Genomic DNA, 18,168 nt, shown 5'->3' with positions numbered 1-18,168 from the left:
GTCAAAGAAAACATTAAATGTAACAACACAAACCATCCAGTTTGTTGCCCTGAACAATTCAGTGTCTTCATCCTTAAAATAGACAAAAAAAAACAACAACAACAACACAAGAGACAAAAGCATCCTCTAATTTACTGTATCAGCCCCTTTGAACCCCAGTGATCCCCCTGGTTGAGCTGGCACTGTTCCAGCAGTGGAGGTTGGGCGGGCGGGGGTATCAGTCTCTTAAGGATTTCAGTCCAGCAGCGCAGCACGTGACGACCACAGAGTGCTCCTTGGCAGCGGCTCCGCTCTGCCAAGCATCTGCCTGAGTGGAGAAAATAAAGGAGCCAAAGATCAGCAGGGAACTTAACTGCAGTGACACACATTTCTCTGCAAAGGTAGACACATAACATCCAGCATTTGTAAATAAAAAGGTTTTCATATGCTTCTACTCTAATCTAGGCTAAGCTACCTAACCTGTGATGATATTTTTCCAAAAATCACTAATGCGGTTAAAGAAATATTCCATTATTTGTGCATTTTAAGCACACTCACCTACTATTTTTCGTTTAAATATAAAAAATAGAATAAATATTAAGTAGCTCCATCTCCAAAAGTACCACCACACCATCATGATCTGACACTGAGCTCTACTGAGACCACTAAAAATAATTCACTGTTATGTAATTCAGCAGAAGAAGACCAGTGACCTCCTGTGCTGCCCCTCGTGCCAAAGTCTGGCTGAAAACCATCTTCATCCACAAGATGGCGACAAAACACCAAATGTATATTAAGGAACATCTTGTTCCTGATCTTAGCACATCATTAAGGCATCATCACCATCTCCACATTGTCCTCACATGTGAAGATGACACCAGTGACGTGGCAGTTGTCGGAAAGGTCAAGGCTGCAGAGTGATGTCTTGGGAATGTCACTGTAGATCTAACGTTTTGGACTTTCCTTTCTTCCTCAACACTTTCTTTTTTTACTTAATTAAAAGCGGGAAAACATCATTTAAAGTCTGCTCTGAGGCGTGAAATGCTACTTGTGCGGACATTTACTCTGAGTACTTTTAAATCTGTGAATAAACGCCCTCCCTGACCTGCTGGGGGTGTGGGAGGCTCACGCAGGGAGCAGGTGGGTGTGTGGGGACCGTCACGTGACGCCGTGTCTGGCTACTGTCACGCTGGTATAAATCCACCTCTGTATATTTAGTCGCTCCTTTCCTCCAAGCAAAGCCGCCGTGTCCTCAAGTCCAGGCTACAAAGTAGCTTCGACTTCTTCCTCAGCCATGGCAGGTATGTCACATTTTAACCTCTCAACCAGCGCGTGTAGTCTCTGTCACCGAGGAGCCAAACTCTCGCTTAAATGCGTTTTCTTTGAAGTTTTCTTTAAAAAAAAAAAAAAAAAGTTAAAAGTCTCGCGGTGTTTGATATCAGTTTGCAGCTAATGTGGCTAAAATGGCAGTCGTCAAAAGTCGCTTTCTCTGTCGTTTGGTCGTGTTTATTTTAAGCAGCAGTCTCCTGGGGTCTGTGGGGTTAAAGTACGTGCCGTCTCCGTTTGTGCTTTGCTGTCCGTCGCAGTGACCAACTTACATTTAAGCATGTAGCTGTCAGCCATGTCTGAAAACATGTTTACCAGATGTGACAGCCATAAATGTCGTTTGGTCCAGTCCGTGTCATGCTGAGGAGAAGTAAGCTAAAACCATGAGCCGTGATTAAACCACGTAACTGAGATGCTTATTATCTCTCCTGGCCACACCCTTCTTATGAATGAAGTCATTTAAAAAAACAAAAGCAATATTTCTGCAGGGGCCCCTTTTGTACTAGTTTAGTTTAGTTTAGTTTAGAAACTCTGAGCTTCTGTACGCCAGGATCGTCCATAACTCCTCTCCCACTTGTGATTTAATCTGAATGAGGGAGATAGCAGATAGCAGGGGTGTGTGTGCAGGCATCCACCTAGCTGAGGCTGTGGTTGGACTCACTGCTCTCTTTCTTCAGCTTTCTTCAGGTTCATGTTGGGCTGCATGCATAGAATCCTGCAGCGCTGGTACCAATTTAAAAGGGGGTGTGAGGCAGAGAGGAGGTGTGGTGCTGTGTGCAGCCAGTGAGAGTGGACTACTTTTCCTGGCAACACTGCGCTCTGTCTCAAAATTATAGAAACCTTGAGGCATTTAACAATTTGCACATACTGTATTTGTTTTGTGTTTTTTTGCCCATTGCTAGTGGTACAGTACCAAGAGTTTGATTTACAATCCTAGTGGGATCCATGTTGGCCCGCATGCTGCAGGCACACAAGCTCCCTTGCGGCCATGCTGACTTCATCATCTCAGTTTATGTGTCCTCTCTCACAGCGACTCATTGTTCTGAGACATGACTTGGCAGGTAGCTGACAGATTTTCCTCCCTGCTGTAAGAGGAGGTGGTGGTTCAGAGCAGGCACCACACTGCATATAAAATTCACCTTTTTTTTTTTTTTATGAGACTGTTATTCTGCTGCTGGATACTTGTCTTATTCTTCTAACAAATAAGTGGAAAAAAAAAATCTTTCACTGAAGCCAGACCGTAGCGCTTGAGGAAATTATGGGTTGATTGGACCAATAAGTCGCCAGATGTTTTTATTTGCTTTTAGATATGAAAGGATCCACCCAAAATATTTCTGTTTTCACTTAGAGGGGGGGGAGTTATTGCAGCTACGCTTTGCTAATTTTGTTGTAAATGTCCTGGTGTCTGTTAAATAACAACGGCTACTTGTTAGACTGAAGATTTATTCTGATTTATCTCTACTGGAGCTCCCTGCTTTCCACTAACTGTGCTATTGGCATTATTTGACATGCAGATTGTACTCTTTGCTCCTGAGTTTGATCAGCAAGTGTATGGCGGACAAAGTCGGACATCTTCAAGTCCACCATCAAATATGTTGAATTACATGACGTGTGTTTATATGTGACCAGACATCTGTTTTTCTCGTGTAGATGACTTTTGATGTGCAGTAAACTTGCCTACAGCAAAAAGCAGATTATCAAAATTAACATTTTAACATCACAGATCAGCAACAGCCAACTTCTAATAGTATCACAGTGTCCATGAGGAAAAAAGTCTTTGTTAATTAAACATGAATTCTTTGTGTTTCTGTCCTCTGCAGACCAGGCTTTTGTGACGTTGGCTACCAATGACAGCTATGCTCGGGGAGTCATGGTTTTGGGCAAGTCCCTTCGCAGCCACAATACAACCAAGAAGCTGGTGGCCCTCATTGGTCCACAAGTGTCGGAGCCTTGCCAGTAAGAAACCTTACCTGCAACCAGCGGGGCAGCATTTCTCAATCACTGCCGTTGGCGTTCTTTTCAAGTCTTGTTTTCCACCTGGATTGTTGATGATGATTCATTCTGTGGTATTGTGAATCATTAGGTCCGTGCTGAAGAGAATCTTTGACGAGGTGAGGGTGGTGGACGTGCTGGACAGCGGCGACACGGCACACCTGGCCATGATGAAGAGGCCCGATCTGGGCGTCACCTTCACCAAACTCCATTGCTGGACTCTCACACATTACTCCAAATGTGTTTTCATGGATGCAGACACACTGGTGATACTGAATGTTTTTTTTTTTTTTTCTTTCATGCAAGAATAATTCTAGATGCTCTACTGTAACTATTCGTGTGTGTACTTGTTTGTTCCTGCATCCTAGGTGCTTTCAAATATAGATGAGCTGTTTGACAGAGAAGAGTTGTCAGCTGCTCCTGACCCCGGCTGGCCTGACTGTTTCAACTCTGGTGTGTTTGTTTTTTGTCCTTCAATGGAGACTTATGGCAAACTGCTTCAGTATTCTACAGAACACGGCAGCTTTGATGGTAAGTCAACAAGAACACATTTGGATGCTGTAAATGAATTAGTTTTGGGCTGTTGTTGGAACAAAACGAGTTATTTGAAGACCTCACCAAGGGATACACACTCACTCACTTCACAAGAGCATGAATGAAATTTAACCTATGATCAAAACTTTTACACATGGGCTTTTGTATGAATTTAATAGAACAAAATATGCCATTTTAATTGGTGAGCCATAGTGGTGCTAGCACCTAGGATGAGCCATGCTAGCTTCTCCCCAGTCTCAAGTTGTTATGCTAAGCTAACAAGTTTTTTTTTTGTTTTATCTTCATGTTTAACAGCCATATGCTAAATAAGAGTGGTATTAATCTTATCTCTCAACAGCAAAGCAAATGATTTTTCCCCAAAACTATTTCCAATGATTCCATAAACTCAATATTGAAGCTATTTCAACATGCTGGTATTAAATGAAATTTATGTGTCATTTACAAGTTTTCTCTCAAAATAGACATTTCACATTTCGTTGCCAAGTGCTCAACAAGAACGGATTGAATGTCTAGAATTGCAAGTATTTCTGGTGTACCACCACTGAGTTTTGATGTCGGCAATCTTTTTTTAGTTGGTCTGAAACATTTAGGTTTGACCAGCATTGAGTAACATTGGGTTCTTGGTAACGTGATGTTAAACCGAGCTTGTTTATCTTTTGCTTTAAGTAAGGCCTTTATCGAGCCCGGTGCCCGGACACAAGGCCCTCCTGTCACAGACTGTCTAGCTCTGCTGAGTTATTCTCAGGGGCTTGCTGGGGTGGGGTGGAGGTTAAATTTGAGAGGCCCTATTTTGCACAGAGCGCTGGTTGACATTCAACAACTCCCCTCCGCGAGGCGTACTGTAACTGAATTGTGGTCGTCACTTTGGCTCCAGATCGGGTTTACTGAGCAGCTCTTCTCAAATCAGCAGCTTTAAAGATCATTGCGCCGTACTCGTCTGGTGCTGTGGCTCTCTTATGTGGCAGGTTTACTACCTTTTGCTTTCTGGGAAAAAGTTGCAGCACTTTTTGAACTTCACAGCTACAATCGTGACATTTGAACCAACAATTTCCTTTTTGAAAGCGAAATGTTTTAAAATGTATCCAGTAAACATTTTACCATGGCAGTACATTTATTAATGGTAAGCTTCGTTAATGTCCCTTTCAAACACTTGGACCTGCTTCACATACCCTTTTTTTAAATTTTTTTTTTATATACATACGCTAATAACTTTAGTACAGTGCTATGTTTTGCAGCTTTCACTCATTATCAAATGTAAATAGTTGCTTAGTTTGATACATAGTACATGCATTAATAGGCCACTACTTTGCCTTCAGTGTTCTGCTTCTGTCGACCTTTATTTTAACTGCAGAGAGGGGTAATTTTTTTTTTTTTCTAGAGACTATAAACTTGTAATTTTAGGTGAAAAGAAACATGTTTTAAATGAACAGCCTAAATTTGTGTTAAAATGTGGCCAAGACAGGTAGTGAAAGGGACATTTTACAGAGAATAAACTTGTCGATGCTCTCTGCTGGACGAACTCTGCATTGCTCTCAACACTGTTTCAAAAACAAAAGGCGATAAAATGCAGCATAACTATTTGGACAAAATAATCTTAACTCAAGGTTTGAGGTTAGAGTTTTCAACCACATATCGTCTCAATCACATGACAAAAAATTTGCTTTAGGACTATACTCAGTGTTGAAGACTGAAATGTGGACGAAAGCCTTGGGGGGGACAAGTTTATATGTTAAGATAATTTTTGTGAAAATGCTGTTTCCAAGGTCTAGAATGACCTTTCACGCTCACGATAAGCCAAAACCACACTTGCCTACTTGCTCATAAAGTGGTTGGGCACTAAACACACTCATTGTTTACTTGGGGTGCTGTGGCCTCAAAAAATGGTACTAAACAAAGGAAACTGTTTGGGGCGTAAACAAAACAGGAAGCAACTCATAGTAGGGCTCCGGACAGCCAAGCTTCGTCCTTGTTAGTTGCAGTAAACCTTTTTTTTTTTTTTTTTTTTTTTTTTTTTTTTTTTTTTTTTTAAACATTAAATGACAAGCTGTTTTCTCTTGTGATACTGTGAAAGAGATTCCATCAGGGGGAGTTCATTGGCAACTATTAAGCAAACTAATTGGTTTTTCCAAAGCTTTCAAGTGCCGACTCATTTTGGCTGCCAAAAGTATTTGTTGGCAAGAATTATTCCATCACAACCACAAACAAAAGACATTGTCTTAATTTTTCCAGGAAAGACCCCTCTGAATGAAAATTAATAATTTTTCAGTGTCGCTTTATTTCTATTTTTATATCCAATATTTCAATGTGATGTCAGTCTGTATGCCTGATGGCATGCTAATGAATAAAGCTGTCTTATTTTTAGCCATGGACTGTCTTTTTCATGTGCACTGAGGCATGAGTTGAAAATGCTTTGACCTTTAGCATTTCGCTTCCACTCTCCTGTAAGGAATACACGATGTGCATGTGCACCTCTGCAGTCCATGGATGATATTGGCAAAACTGAAGAAAGACAACAAGAACATAATTTCTGTGGTTGCACCCAGAGGCTCTATCTCCTCATCTGTAGCTCCAGTGTCGTCTGCTGCCAAGACAAACTGGCAGAGTTGGATGCACATTCTTGCTGAGCTCTGCTCATCCGCTCAAAATGAAGACACTCAGCCCCATATTAAGTTTGAAATCCCCAGTGGAGGTTTAGGGTTGGGACAAACAGCAGCTATGTGTGTTATTTTAAACTGCAGCAGTCTGCGGCTTCAGACTGTCCTGTCCTGTGCTCTTTAGGAGCTACATGTGAAAGTTCTATTAAAGGCCAACATCTCGCCTTGAGTCAGTCACTTACTATGTTGCAACAAGGTGAAGCAATTCGGCATGAATAGTCAATAAGCTTGTGTCATGCTTTTGCCTGGTTTCGAAAAAACCAGTATTCTGGTTGTTCAGTGCTGCGTTTTTATTTGATGCTGTGACAGAGGAGATATTCACTGAAAAAAGGATTTAACAAGGCTCACTTCAGATCTGGTCGTATACTTGAAGTGTAACTGACCTACTTCACGTCACATGTATCCCTCCACCCCAAACTGTCCCAAGTTCTGTGTTTATATAAGCAGCCACCATGAAAATGCCCCAGTTCTACATTTGCCAAATTGAGTGAGGGCGTGTGATCTGAGGCAACTCGAGTGCAAACTTTAAATCAAATGTTTAACCCAGAGGACAATGTTAATTTATGTCACCAGAACGGGGGGGGCAGAACATCTGAAATACTTGTGTCTAGTTGTATTATTTAAAGTTGAGTAGTCACAAATGGGGCTGGGCAAACATTTTAAATATGATGCCTTACTTTTAGATTTTTTTTCATGTAATAAACTAAACTTCTCAAATGGCAAATATTGTATAAACACCAGAAATTGTACAAAAAGTCTAAAATTAGGCATCTCCAATTAGAATCATATCAAAGAATAAGTTTATACTTTACAGCAAAAAGATGGTGCCTCTGCACATCCAGGTTACACCCACACAGGTTCTTTGTCTTGAGGCTGATCAGGCTCCTCTGAGGACTCTGTGGGTGGATTACTGACTGTACTTGATTTGATCAATCAGCTTGACTTTATTTGTGTTGCACCTTTAGGGCAGGAACACGTCAGTTAATATTAAAAGCTGCTCGATATGAAATGTCAGGCAAAAGTGAAACATCCCACTGAAAGTTTGCATTGGAGTGAGGATTAAAGCTGCACAAACCACAGTATTTCACTAATGGATTAAATTATTCTGCATTGTGTCTCTTGAGAAAGAGAAAAATCTGACAAACCCAGAGAGTCATCTCGACTCAACAGTTCAGCTCAGCTCACTAGAACATTTTGGTGTCTTTCACTGTTTTATTTTATGGTTCGCAACTGAACTGCTTGGTTCAGTCCCTTTTGATCTCATCGGTCTCGTCTCCACAGCAAGCAGATGTTCTGAGCAAAAAAGCTCAGATAAAACTGTACGCTACCTGTTCTGCTAGCACAGAAAAAAGTTGTAAATGGACAAGTTTGCCATATCAGCTTTATATGGTGATGATATGATTCGAAGTGGAAGTATTTGAGATTTTTCTCATCCTCGTTAAAACATGCAGGAGCATGTTTTAATGCAGGAACATGTTTTTAACGAATTAACTAATGGCTGTGCACTTTCCCACACTGTCTACATGGACAGCTGGTAAAACTAATTTCACTTACTTCTTTGAGGTGTTTGATATTACATAGGAAATCTGCTATATCTTTAACACTCAGACCTTTACTGTATGTCCAGCATTATGATGTACGACAACAATATGAAGGATGTAATAAAGCAATCGAACCAGCATTGGCATCTGTTAACAAGCTATGATACTGCAGCCTTTTGAAAGGCGTCTTGTGTTGCTGAGCAGATTTTGGGTTTGAACTGAGCCAAATATAGGAGGTCAGTGGGCAAACGGCAGGCAATTAATCTTTGTCAAATATAAGATGAATAAATCCTCACTGCTGTCATGGATTAGCCAAAAGAGCCTAGCCTTCCTATAAATATATATATGTGTGTATATTTATATACCCCCCCCCCCCCCCCCCCCCCCCCCCCCTGCCCGGCCATTTCTACAACACACTGATCTTTGATATTTTGCCATCAGTGAAGAGTAGGGTGTCAACAGTAATGCACATGTGACCTAAATGGTCTGTACATCCTGTCTCTTTAACCTTCTGTGAGGCCACTGGGCTCACTATAAATCTACACTGTGCACATGCATGACTGCATATTTAATTTTTTATTTCAAATTTGGAAGGAAGTGTTGAGTGTGTGGGTACACGTGTCTGAACGGCTCGCTTGCCCCGATCTAAGCGGCCTGACAAATGTAGACCAAGCGGAAAGACTAATTAATCTGGCTGTCACAGGTGTGCAGATCATCTGACTGCACCCTCACTCAGCTTTTCCTCTTTGAAAAAAAAAAAAAGCTATCCAGTCATACTCTAAACCCGTCACAGCATTTTGTAAGCTGTGCGTTGCGTAAGCAGAGTTGGCTGTGAAGCCTCCACAACAGCCAACTCTCACAGCATGTCCATGCTTGTAATGCAAAGAAATTAGACTCTTATATTGACACCTGTAGCTACCTGACGTTTTCCCTGCCTGGGAAAAACACTTTTTACATGCAGTTTTTTGATGTGAATTTAAAACACACTTCTTGTAGTATCGCTCACTGGTGTTCTGAGAAAAGTCTGTCCCATGTTAATTTTCCTCCCCCCTCTGTTGCAGGAGGTGACCAAGGTGTTCTGAATGGCTTCTTCAGCAACTGGGCAACAGCTGACATATCGAAACACCTCCCGTTCATCTACAACCTCAGCAGCATAGCCATCTACACTTACCTTCCAGCATTCAAGCAGTAAGTGTCCGTCTGACTACTGTGTGAATGCTTTTCAGAAACACCACAGAAATTCAACTTGGGTGTGATTCTGCTGTTTAAGGTACTAGCATATATATATATACACCTCCACAAGACTGTTTGATTATACTACAGCAGAGAGTCCATCAATGTGACTGAGGTATCGAGTGCAAGGCCAAGGTGTAAGCAGATACTAGATCACATGAACGTGTAGTGCCATCGTGACATGACATCGGGTTACGAGCGACGAGCACTGAGATTCCAGCGACTCTGCCGGAGCGTCCCCCAGCAGGCCTCAGCGCTGGGTTGGATATCCACCCTGAGCTCCCAACAGCTGAAACCAAATCCTAAAATAGAGCAGTTTATTTAAAGACCTTTTATGTCCGCCTTTAGGACTGGTCATTGTGGACCCGTTCTTAAGCCCCCCCCCCCATCCTCGTTGCCTCCCTGCTTCTAAACCCCTCTCCTCCATAGAGACAAACCTCATCAACATGCTCTTAGGTTTGGCATTTCCTGGCAACCCTGAGGATGACACAGATGATAAACATGTGTTTACTTGTTAGTAGTTGTCCACAACAAACAAAACAACCCCCACAGGACCAGATGCGGTTTGCCAGTACAAAGAAGAAATCTATATCTGTAGGGGCTGGCCTGGTTTGTGATGGTCACTATTCAATATAAAGTAGTCCAGTACAAGCCTGCTAATACCACTACAATAATAGCACAAAGGGTAACCTTACATGATATTTTCATGTTGTGATATGAGTAGAAACACAGAGCTTTTCAAATAAATGTTCTATTAAAATGATAAAAAACTGTGGCCAATGTACTTGTTTGCTGACAACATGTACAACACAACTTTCTGCAGACTGCAGTCGCCACTTTTTTGTCCCAGCATAACCGACCTTACAATACAACCGTGTCGGACAAGAATAAAGTGGTGTGTGGATTAAGGCTGTCTGTACTAACAGACCAGGAGTCACCATTAATCGAACTTGGCAGGTTGTATTTAACACATAAACAGACATTTCTCAGTTCACTGTTGAATGTGGGATAATTTTATGATCACAAAAAACATATTTTCTGAATGTAAATCACTTATCTGAAATTGATTCACCAAATCTAACCATCAATCTTCTGTAATATTTGGCGTCATTCTAACTCTCATTGACCATATTAATCATTCCAGATATGGTGGCAATGCCAAGGTGGTCCATTTCCTGGGGAAGACCAAGCCGTGGAGTTACATGTTTGACCCCAAAGCCAAACAGATTCAAGGGAGTGTGCACGAGGCCAGCGCACACCCCAGCTTCCTCCTGGACTGGTGGACCCTGTACTGCAGCGCTGTGGTGCCCATGCTGCAGGAGCAATATGGAGACCAGCCATTCAACTCTGGATGTGTGGAGGTGAGCGCCCATCTTTGTCTTATTAGACCTGCAGCCTTGTGTTTACACTGCACGCAACTTTGGTGTATCAGTCTGTTCCAGCAGGAAATGGGCAGAGCTGAAGATTCGAGGGTTCCTGGTTGGACGGCTCCGTTTTGTGGTGCTTTGTTAATGCTGGAAAACACTTGATTGACCTATTTTGAACTGTACTGTATTCAGCTGTTACATTTGTGTGGCTTCACCTGAAATGTATTTTACTTTTCACCATATTTTGCTCCGATTCTGGATGATATACCCCTTTTCTGTCTTCCTGTTCATCTCATAAAGTTCCAGTACAGTGACATGGTCACTTTTGAGAGTGGACAGGTATGGGTTTGGTTTTCTAATAGCGTAGCAGTCAATAACAGTTTGGTTTAACAGTGTTACTGATCTTCCTCTAAAATCAGAGCTTTCGCTTTTGTTTGCCATTAATGCGTATGGCGAGTTCAGTGCTTACACAAAGCAGTGAGCGCAAACGATGTTCTCCGTGCAGTCTGTGTCTAGTCATTGATTCATTTTCTGTTTTCCTGCTCTTTGTCTCACTGTCGTGTGTTCTTTTATACTTTTGCTCAGGCTGAGAGCCTTTCACATGCACAAGCACTCGAACCCCAGATGTCCTCAGAGGAACGGAAGCAGAAATGGGAGCAAGGTCAGGCAGACTACATGGGAATGGACTCATTTGACAATATCAAGAGAAAGCTCGACACTTTTCTCAAATAAAGAGACAAGGCAGCGGGATGATAAAAGAGCACTTGCAGTTTAACAATCACCACAGGTCTTTCAAGGAAATACTGTAAAACAGGTTGCATTTTCCCTCCTTACCTGTTTCTCAACTAGAAATGAGTTGAGTCTCTCCCTCCACCAGCACCCCCCCTCCCCCACACTCCATACCCGCCCTCCACACTCCAAAGACGGCGCCGTTTAAATGGGAAATTAAAATTTAAACCTTATGAACGGCTTTAATAGTCTATGCAAGACCGTCACCTGGCCACAGGTATCTGTTCTGCTACACTGTGAAGATCAGGAAAGATTTAACATAACCAATTCACTTTTTTAAGATACTACAATATATTTTTCATGTCATGACTCCTTTTTATGGAAAAGGAGATGGCAACGAGTTGACCTGGGCCTGTTGTATCTGTCTAAGGTTAGCAGTCACCTACATGAACATTTTTCTTTTTTTTTTTTTTTTTTTTTTCTACTATGCAGTCATCTAGCAGTCTTCTGAGCATTAATATAATCTTTTCTCAGAAGTTGATTTCTCTTGCCTTTCTGAATTTAAAACAGCCTCTGTTTAACATAGATTTAAAACATGTTTACAGCACTTCTAAAGGCCATAGTATGGTCATTTAGCCATACATGCACGCTATCCTTAGTGCCTTAGTGTCTTTCTCTCTCCATTGCCATCATTCTACCTGTTCTTGACTAGCAGTGTTTCTGTACATGATTAGGTTTTTTAACTTTCTGTGTTTTACATGACCAGGATGTTGGCTGTACCACAAAATCTGTCATCTGGAAATATTAAAAACATTAAATGTTTTTGGATTTGCTCTGGCGTGTCTGTTCTTTTTTTTTGCTTTAGCTACAGTTGTCAGTGTTCAAAACCAGTTCTTTGATACTTGAGCTGCTCTCCCGGTGTGAGCTACAGGAGAATAATGGTGCATACAGTAAGTGAGGTTACTCACTCTGTCAGGTGGGAAATATGTATCAAAACTGGCTACCAGTATTTGTAATACCAATGTTTTAAAATGAAGGCTGCTCATTCTATGAAATGGTACACCAGCAACTTATTTTGAAACTCGCACACTATATCACTTGAGGTATCTGCATAAACTTGCATTCATATGCTGGAGACTTGACCATTACTTTCCTTAACCAAACACTACCCTCAACCACTGACCCAAAACTCAATTAACAGGTTGTAAGTCTGGTGTGTGTGTGTGTGTGTGTGTGCGTGTCCCTGAAAGTCCTACAAACAAACGCACACAAAATGGGAGAAAGTAGATACATGGCTCACCTCTCAGCCTGGGCCCTTAAACCTTACAGGGTGACTTGGGGACCAATGAATTATTGTTTAATCAAAAAACGATGATTGCAGTACCTCCATGCTGACATGGCGATGTTGGTGAAAATTATGATTAGAAATTAAGCTAAATTAATTTTATGTAGCACATGACCTTTAAACACTAATGTGTAAAATATCTATTTTACATTAATGTTACACTAAAATTTGTGGCATTTTTTTTCCACAGCTTCCACGTAATGTGAAGTGACACTATCACCAAAATGTATCGCTAAACTGGACAAATGGGACACACCTCTTCATGCTAGATTCCAATGCTTCTATTTTTTTTCCTAAATATTTTAATGGAAATAGCTTACATATAATGTGAGGCAGTGACACCAATCCAATGCCAGAAATGATAACTACACTGGTCTAAAAGGGACTCACCTCTTTATGTTGCATGTCAGTGCTTCTTCTAATCTTCTTCTTAATATTTACATATGACATGACTGGACTGAGGTCCTGAGGAGCAGTAGGTGGCGATAATGCACCTGAGGTAGAAAGAAGCGGAGGGAGGTAGAGGACATCTTAGAAAACGAAGCACAGGGGTTCGACAACTAAGCTCCAAATATGAGGTGCTTCAAAAAAGGGTCAGAGACAGAAAACAAACTTTTGGCATTAAGATAAAGGGTCATTTGCCCTCTGCAAAGGATTCCTTTTTGTTGGACAGTGTATTCAATACCATGTTGTCAGAATTCAACTCACAAATTCAGTGGTGTTTAAAATCAAAGTATCAGGTTAACCAGTCTTCATTATAACCAACAATTGAATACTTCAAACATTACTGCAATGGTTGATGTATTGTGGTTAAATTGTAAGCAGACTGTAGTTGGACTGTAGCTGTTTTTGGATGTCATTGCTTATATTGTTTTTGGGTTTAAGAGAGATTTTTAAATTTCAAATTAGATTAATTTACTTTTTGGATATGTCTATATTTAGGAGGAGATGTCAGTGAGATGTAGGTAAGATGAAACAAAATAAAGACAAGAATGATGAAGGAAGCCATTCTGGTATTGATTTGGAGTCACATTACATGGAATAATGTGAAAAAGAAAATAAAAGCACTAAAAACCAATATAAATACAGAGAGATTTTATCGGTATCAAAGAAAAAGAGAGAATAAATCAGGAATTTTCCATAAAAATATGTATTAAAAAATCAAAAACAGTAGAGGCACTTAAAAACATTATAAAGAGAGGTGCCCTATTTGTGAAGTATAGTATGCTAATAATTTCCGGTATTTGGAGCCATTGCGTCACATTACAGGGAAGCCATTGAAAAAAAGCTGCATTTTCCATTAAAAAAATAATTTTTTGATATTAATGTAAAATAAGTAAATGCTGCTGCCAACAATGGGGGAAACTGACGAAGAAGAAGACCAGAGATGATATCAGAGTATCTTTGATAAACACTTCGAATTGCGAAACGTCGTTTAAACAAAGAGGTTTAGGAGAAAGAATTTTACCCCGGGTTCACTTCCGGTTTCGCTCCACTCATTCACGAGCCAGACCAGACTTTAATAAAGTCTAAAAACTATCTCGAATTTCACAAAAAATATTTTAATCACACGTTTTAATTTGCACAACAAGCTAACTCCGTGAACGTAATGGTTGGACACTGCTAACGCTATCTCAGCCCAGGTACATACTGTAATTAGAAGCGTTAACAGCTAGCGTTAGCCACCTAGCTTAACTGTTCCACGCTTTATTGTTACTGAAAAAGATAAATATGGTGAGTTCGCTGACAGAAATCTTACTAAAATAACATTTCCGTCTTCTTAGAGCGGGTTTCCAGGACCCAGCTTGCTGCTGTGAACGCTCCTGGTGGTCTGCTACAGGGGGCGTGCCGTGACCCCTCCGTGGGTGATGTAGACCTCGCCAGGAAAGTAAACACATTATTCCGTCAAGATGGCTCCGCTCTCCGTGTTCCGAGTGGCGCTCCTGGTGTCATTTTCAGTGTTTCTCACCGTGCTGCTGGGTTTCGGGCTGCCCACTCTGCTGAACGCAGCCATGAGGATGTTGGGATTACCGGAGACGAGTGTGACCGAGTGCATAGTTGTGCTGTATTTACTTTTTGTGTTGTATGTGGCGACGCCTCGAATCCCCAGAGGACTGGTGGAGGTAACGTTACAGTGTGGACTCTCACATGAGCAGGAAAATGAACCAGTGTGTCATGTTAAGCTTTGCTCTGTTGTCCTGTAACACACTTTAGTTTGTCACGCACTTCCCACAAGTGAAACATAACACGGACGCTATTAATTATATTCTAATTATATTAATTATATAACGCTATTAACTATAGAAGTTGCTGCAAATAGTGAAATACTGCTGTTTTGTACATGTGTAATCTAGTTGTGCTCATAATGTCCCCATGTGGAATATTCTTATTTTATTACACTGCTGCAGATATTAATGCACCTAAGGTTTGCTGTTGTCCTTTTGTACATCTTGCAGGTGAGGGGGAAAGCTGTGTTCATCACAGGCTGTGACACTGGGTTTGGACATGCACTCGCCAAACATCTGCACAAGCTTGGCTTCATGGTCTTTGCTGGATGCTTCCTTAAGGTAAGGATGGAACATAAATTAACTACTCGTGTAGCTTCTAACAACAGAATAGTGGCACACAGAGAGGCTTGTATACACCCCTAATTTATAAAAAACCCACAATCTGATCTCTTATTCTGAGTCGGACTGTAACATGATCGCTCACTCTGACCTCTGATCTTAACCATCTTAATGTCATGGGTCGGTGTAACCGAGGAGACGTGTCACCCCTGCAGGATAAAGGTGGAGAGGGTGCAAAGGAGCTGGAGGAATTTCATTCAGATCGCATGAAGGTAGTCCAGCTGGATGTCTGCAGCGAGGAGCAGGTGAACCAGGCTGTGGAATTCATCGAGGACAACCTGCCGGATTCAGAAAGAGGTGCTGTAAATGAATCAGCTGCATTCACTAACTTAGTTTAAAAAAAAAAGTGTGTGTGTTCATTGATTAACTTTTTCTTTGTCCCGCTGGTCATGACCCAGGTCTGTGGGCTGTGGTGAACAACGCCGGTGTGTCAACGTTTGGAGAGGTCGAGTTTACTTCCATGGACACCTACAAGCAGGTGTCAGAGGTCAACTTGTGGGGCACCATCAGGGTCACCAAAGCTGTTCTGCCGTTAATCCGCCGGGCCAAAGGTCAGCACCTGGAAAATAACACTGTATTTTACACACAATCACCGCTTTGTGACACATAGACATGTCAGTACAACATGGCAGTGCCAAACAGCGAAAATCTCGAAGGGAAAAGCACTTGGTTCATTTTGGTTTATTTCCCATTGTTTCTTTATGAAGGATCATGAGCATTCCTAGAATTCCTCGTTTGAAAGAAACCACTAAATTGTGTCCCGTGACTTCTGTGAGGAATGTTAAGAATGCAAACAAGCCTGAAATTTGAAAGACAAATATAAATCCTTTACTTTAAAAACTTTAAATGTTGAAAATAATGTCACTTTTCTTGACATAGCTAGAGAGCACTTTAAAAAATCAATACAAATATACAATGAATACTAAACCAGGATAGAAACGGTAAATAGAAAGTTATAAATTCACGCTACAGATCCAAAAAGTTAAAAGAGGTGTGTTTTTAGCTGACATTTTAAAGAAAATATTAAAGTACTGTGGACTGACTAGTTGTTCATTCCACAGCTTTGGTTCAACAACAGCTTGATAGGTAATGTTTTAAAGAGACCTTGTTGTTCAGAAAAGCAAATGTCAAAGATGTTGTCTGACAAAGATTATCAGCCGCGTGCTGCGCTGCTGTTAATGAACTGGTAATGAGCGACTCATCCAGAAGCAGCGATGCCGTTACATTATTAGCTTATTGAAGCTCAGCTCCGGGCTGTGCTTTTTTTCTAGAGTGTTTTCAAAGACAGTTGAACTTTGGACGTGGAGGCTTAACAGGCTTTGAGTCTGAATCTGCAACTGGGGCATTAGTTAGTTTCATCTCACACTGTTTTATGCATTAAATAGTTTTTCCTTTTACACTCAAATGAATCAGTATTTTTAAGGAGAAATATCCTCAGGTTTCTGGTTGCAGAAAAGTTTAAAATCCTGACTACATTTCTGTCACCTGATGTCTGCAGGCCGCGTTGTGAACCTGGCCAGCATGTATGGACGGATGGGAAATTTCCTGCGGTCGCCTTACTGTGTGTCCAAATACGGCGTGGAAGCTTTTTCCGATTGCCTTCGCTATGAGATGAAGGCCTGGGGAGTAAAAGTGTCCATAATCGAACCAGGGAACTTCATCGTGGCCACTGGCATCCTGACACGTGACATCGTGGCCACCACGGCCAATAAGCTGTGGAGCGAGGCGCCCTCGCGTGTCAAGGAGGATTATGGGAAAGCCCACTTTGAGCAACACATGGCTCTGATGCGCTCTTACTGCAACAGCGGACAGAGGGACGTGGCCCCCGTCCTGGATGACATCGCTGATGCCATCATGTCCAAGCGTCCTTACACGCGATACAACCCCATAGAGCCGCACTGGTGGATCAGGGTGCAGCTGATGACTCACCTGCCCGGTGCCATATCTGACTTCCTCTACTTCTAAAAGAGAAGCTGTCCCTGTGCAAGCTCCCTCCATTTCAGCCCTCAGATCACAGGTAGCATATATTTCCAACTGTGTAGCACTACGTCGATCTACAGACTCAGAGGGGTCTCTGCTATGTATTCCTCAGCACTTGAAATCATTCACTGATCAAGCCTTAAAACTTAATGGTTTTTTAAACTGTAATTAAATTATTGCACTTTGCTTTTTGTATGTCTGACAAGAACCATAACTTTATCTATTCAGATATATTCCGTGATAAGTAGTAACTACTTTGTGTTGGGTCTCAGCAGGGCTATGATGTACTGGTAGCTAGAAATACTATATCGTTATTGCTTGCTGTGATATTATCGTTAAGAAAAAAAAGGTTGTGTGTGTCCCCTTCTTTTTTTTGCCTCTGATAAGTGTAATGTTTTGCCTTATGGGAATCTTTTAAAGCCTCACTGGCATGAGGACCAAAGCTGGTAGAGCTCCAGAGAAGGCTCCTGCTGTTCTGTTGTGGCCGACGCCGGAACAAACCAAGGTCAGCTACTGTAAGGCCGTGGTGAGATTTGGCTCGACTCGCCCCAAAAAGTTACGTAACGACAACACAAGCCCACTTTGTCTCACATGCTCCATGAGATCCTGCGTGCTACTTCCACGGCGAGGATGATTGACGTGATTAATGGGCACGCTGAACAAAAAACAACCACCCTCCCTCCCTCCACTAGTCTGGTGGAAAAGTATTTTGTATATAGAATATGAATGAAGAGCATTTTATTTTGAAAAATATTACAATCAAAGTATAATTTTTTCTCAAGAATGGTTTGAAATAAAGTGACCAAAATGTGATGGTGTTATGTTGGTCTCATCTGAGTT

The 18,168-nt window shown here is 41.5% G+C and overlaps 2 protein-coding genes across 3 annotated transcripts; both read left to right on the top strand.

The window, feature by feature from the left end:
* The first annotated feature begins 1,172 nt into the window (after window positions 1-1,172).
* Window positions 1,173-12,209, top strand: gyg1b (glycogenin 1b). 2 transcript variants are annotated; one of them, XM_070852582.1, is made up of 8 exons: window positions 1,173-1,280; window positions 3,126-3,261; window positions 3,389-3,563; window positions 3,666-3,828; window positions 9,109-9,235; window positions 10,425-10,641; window positions 10,948-10,986; window positions 11,233-12,209. In XM_070852582.1, the coding sequence occupies exons 1-8, from the start codon at window positions 1,274-1,276 to the stop codon at window positions 11,377-11,379; spliced, it is 1,011 nt and encodes a 336-aa protein (XP_070708683.1). In that variant the 5' UTR covers window positions 1,173-1,273; the 3' UTR covers window positions 11,380-12,209. The 2 variants fall into 2 exon arrangements, with proteins under 2 accessions (XP_070708683.1, XP_070708684.1); XM_070852583.1 differs by lacking the exon at window positions 10,948-10,986.
* Window positions 12,210-14,613: 2,404 nt separating this feature from the next.
* On the top strand, window positions 14,614-18,141 carry bdh1 (3-hydroxybutyrate dehydrogenase, type 1). The gene is made up of 5 exons (XM_070852581.1): window positions 14,614-14,844; window positions 15,178-15,288; window positions 15,504-15,645; window positions 15,747-15,899; window positions 16,847-18,141. Exons 1-5 carry the CDS (start codon window positions 14,632-14,634, stop codon window positions 17,311-17,313), a joined length of 1,086 nt encoding a protein of 361 aa, XP_070708682.1. The 5' UTR covers window positions 14,614-14,631; the 3' UTR covers window positions 17,314-18,141.
* Window positions 18,142-18,168: the final 27 nt, after the last annotated feature.

This window comes from Pempheris klunzingeri, chromosome 21, assembly GCF_042242105.1.
Source record: "Pempheris klunzingeri isolate RE-2024b chromosome 21, fPemKlu1.hap1, whole genome shotgun sequence".
Taxonomy (NCBI): domain Eukaryota; kingdom Metazoa; phylum Chordata; class Actinopteri; order Acropomatiformes; family Pempheridae; genus Pempheris; species Pempheris klunzingeri.
This window is presented reverse-complemented; position numbering and strand designations above follow the sequence as displayed.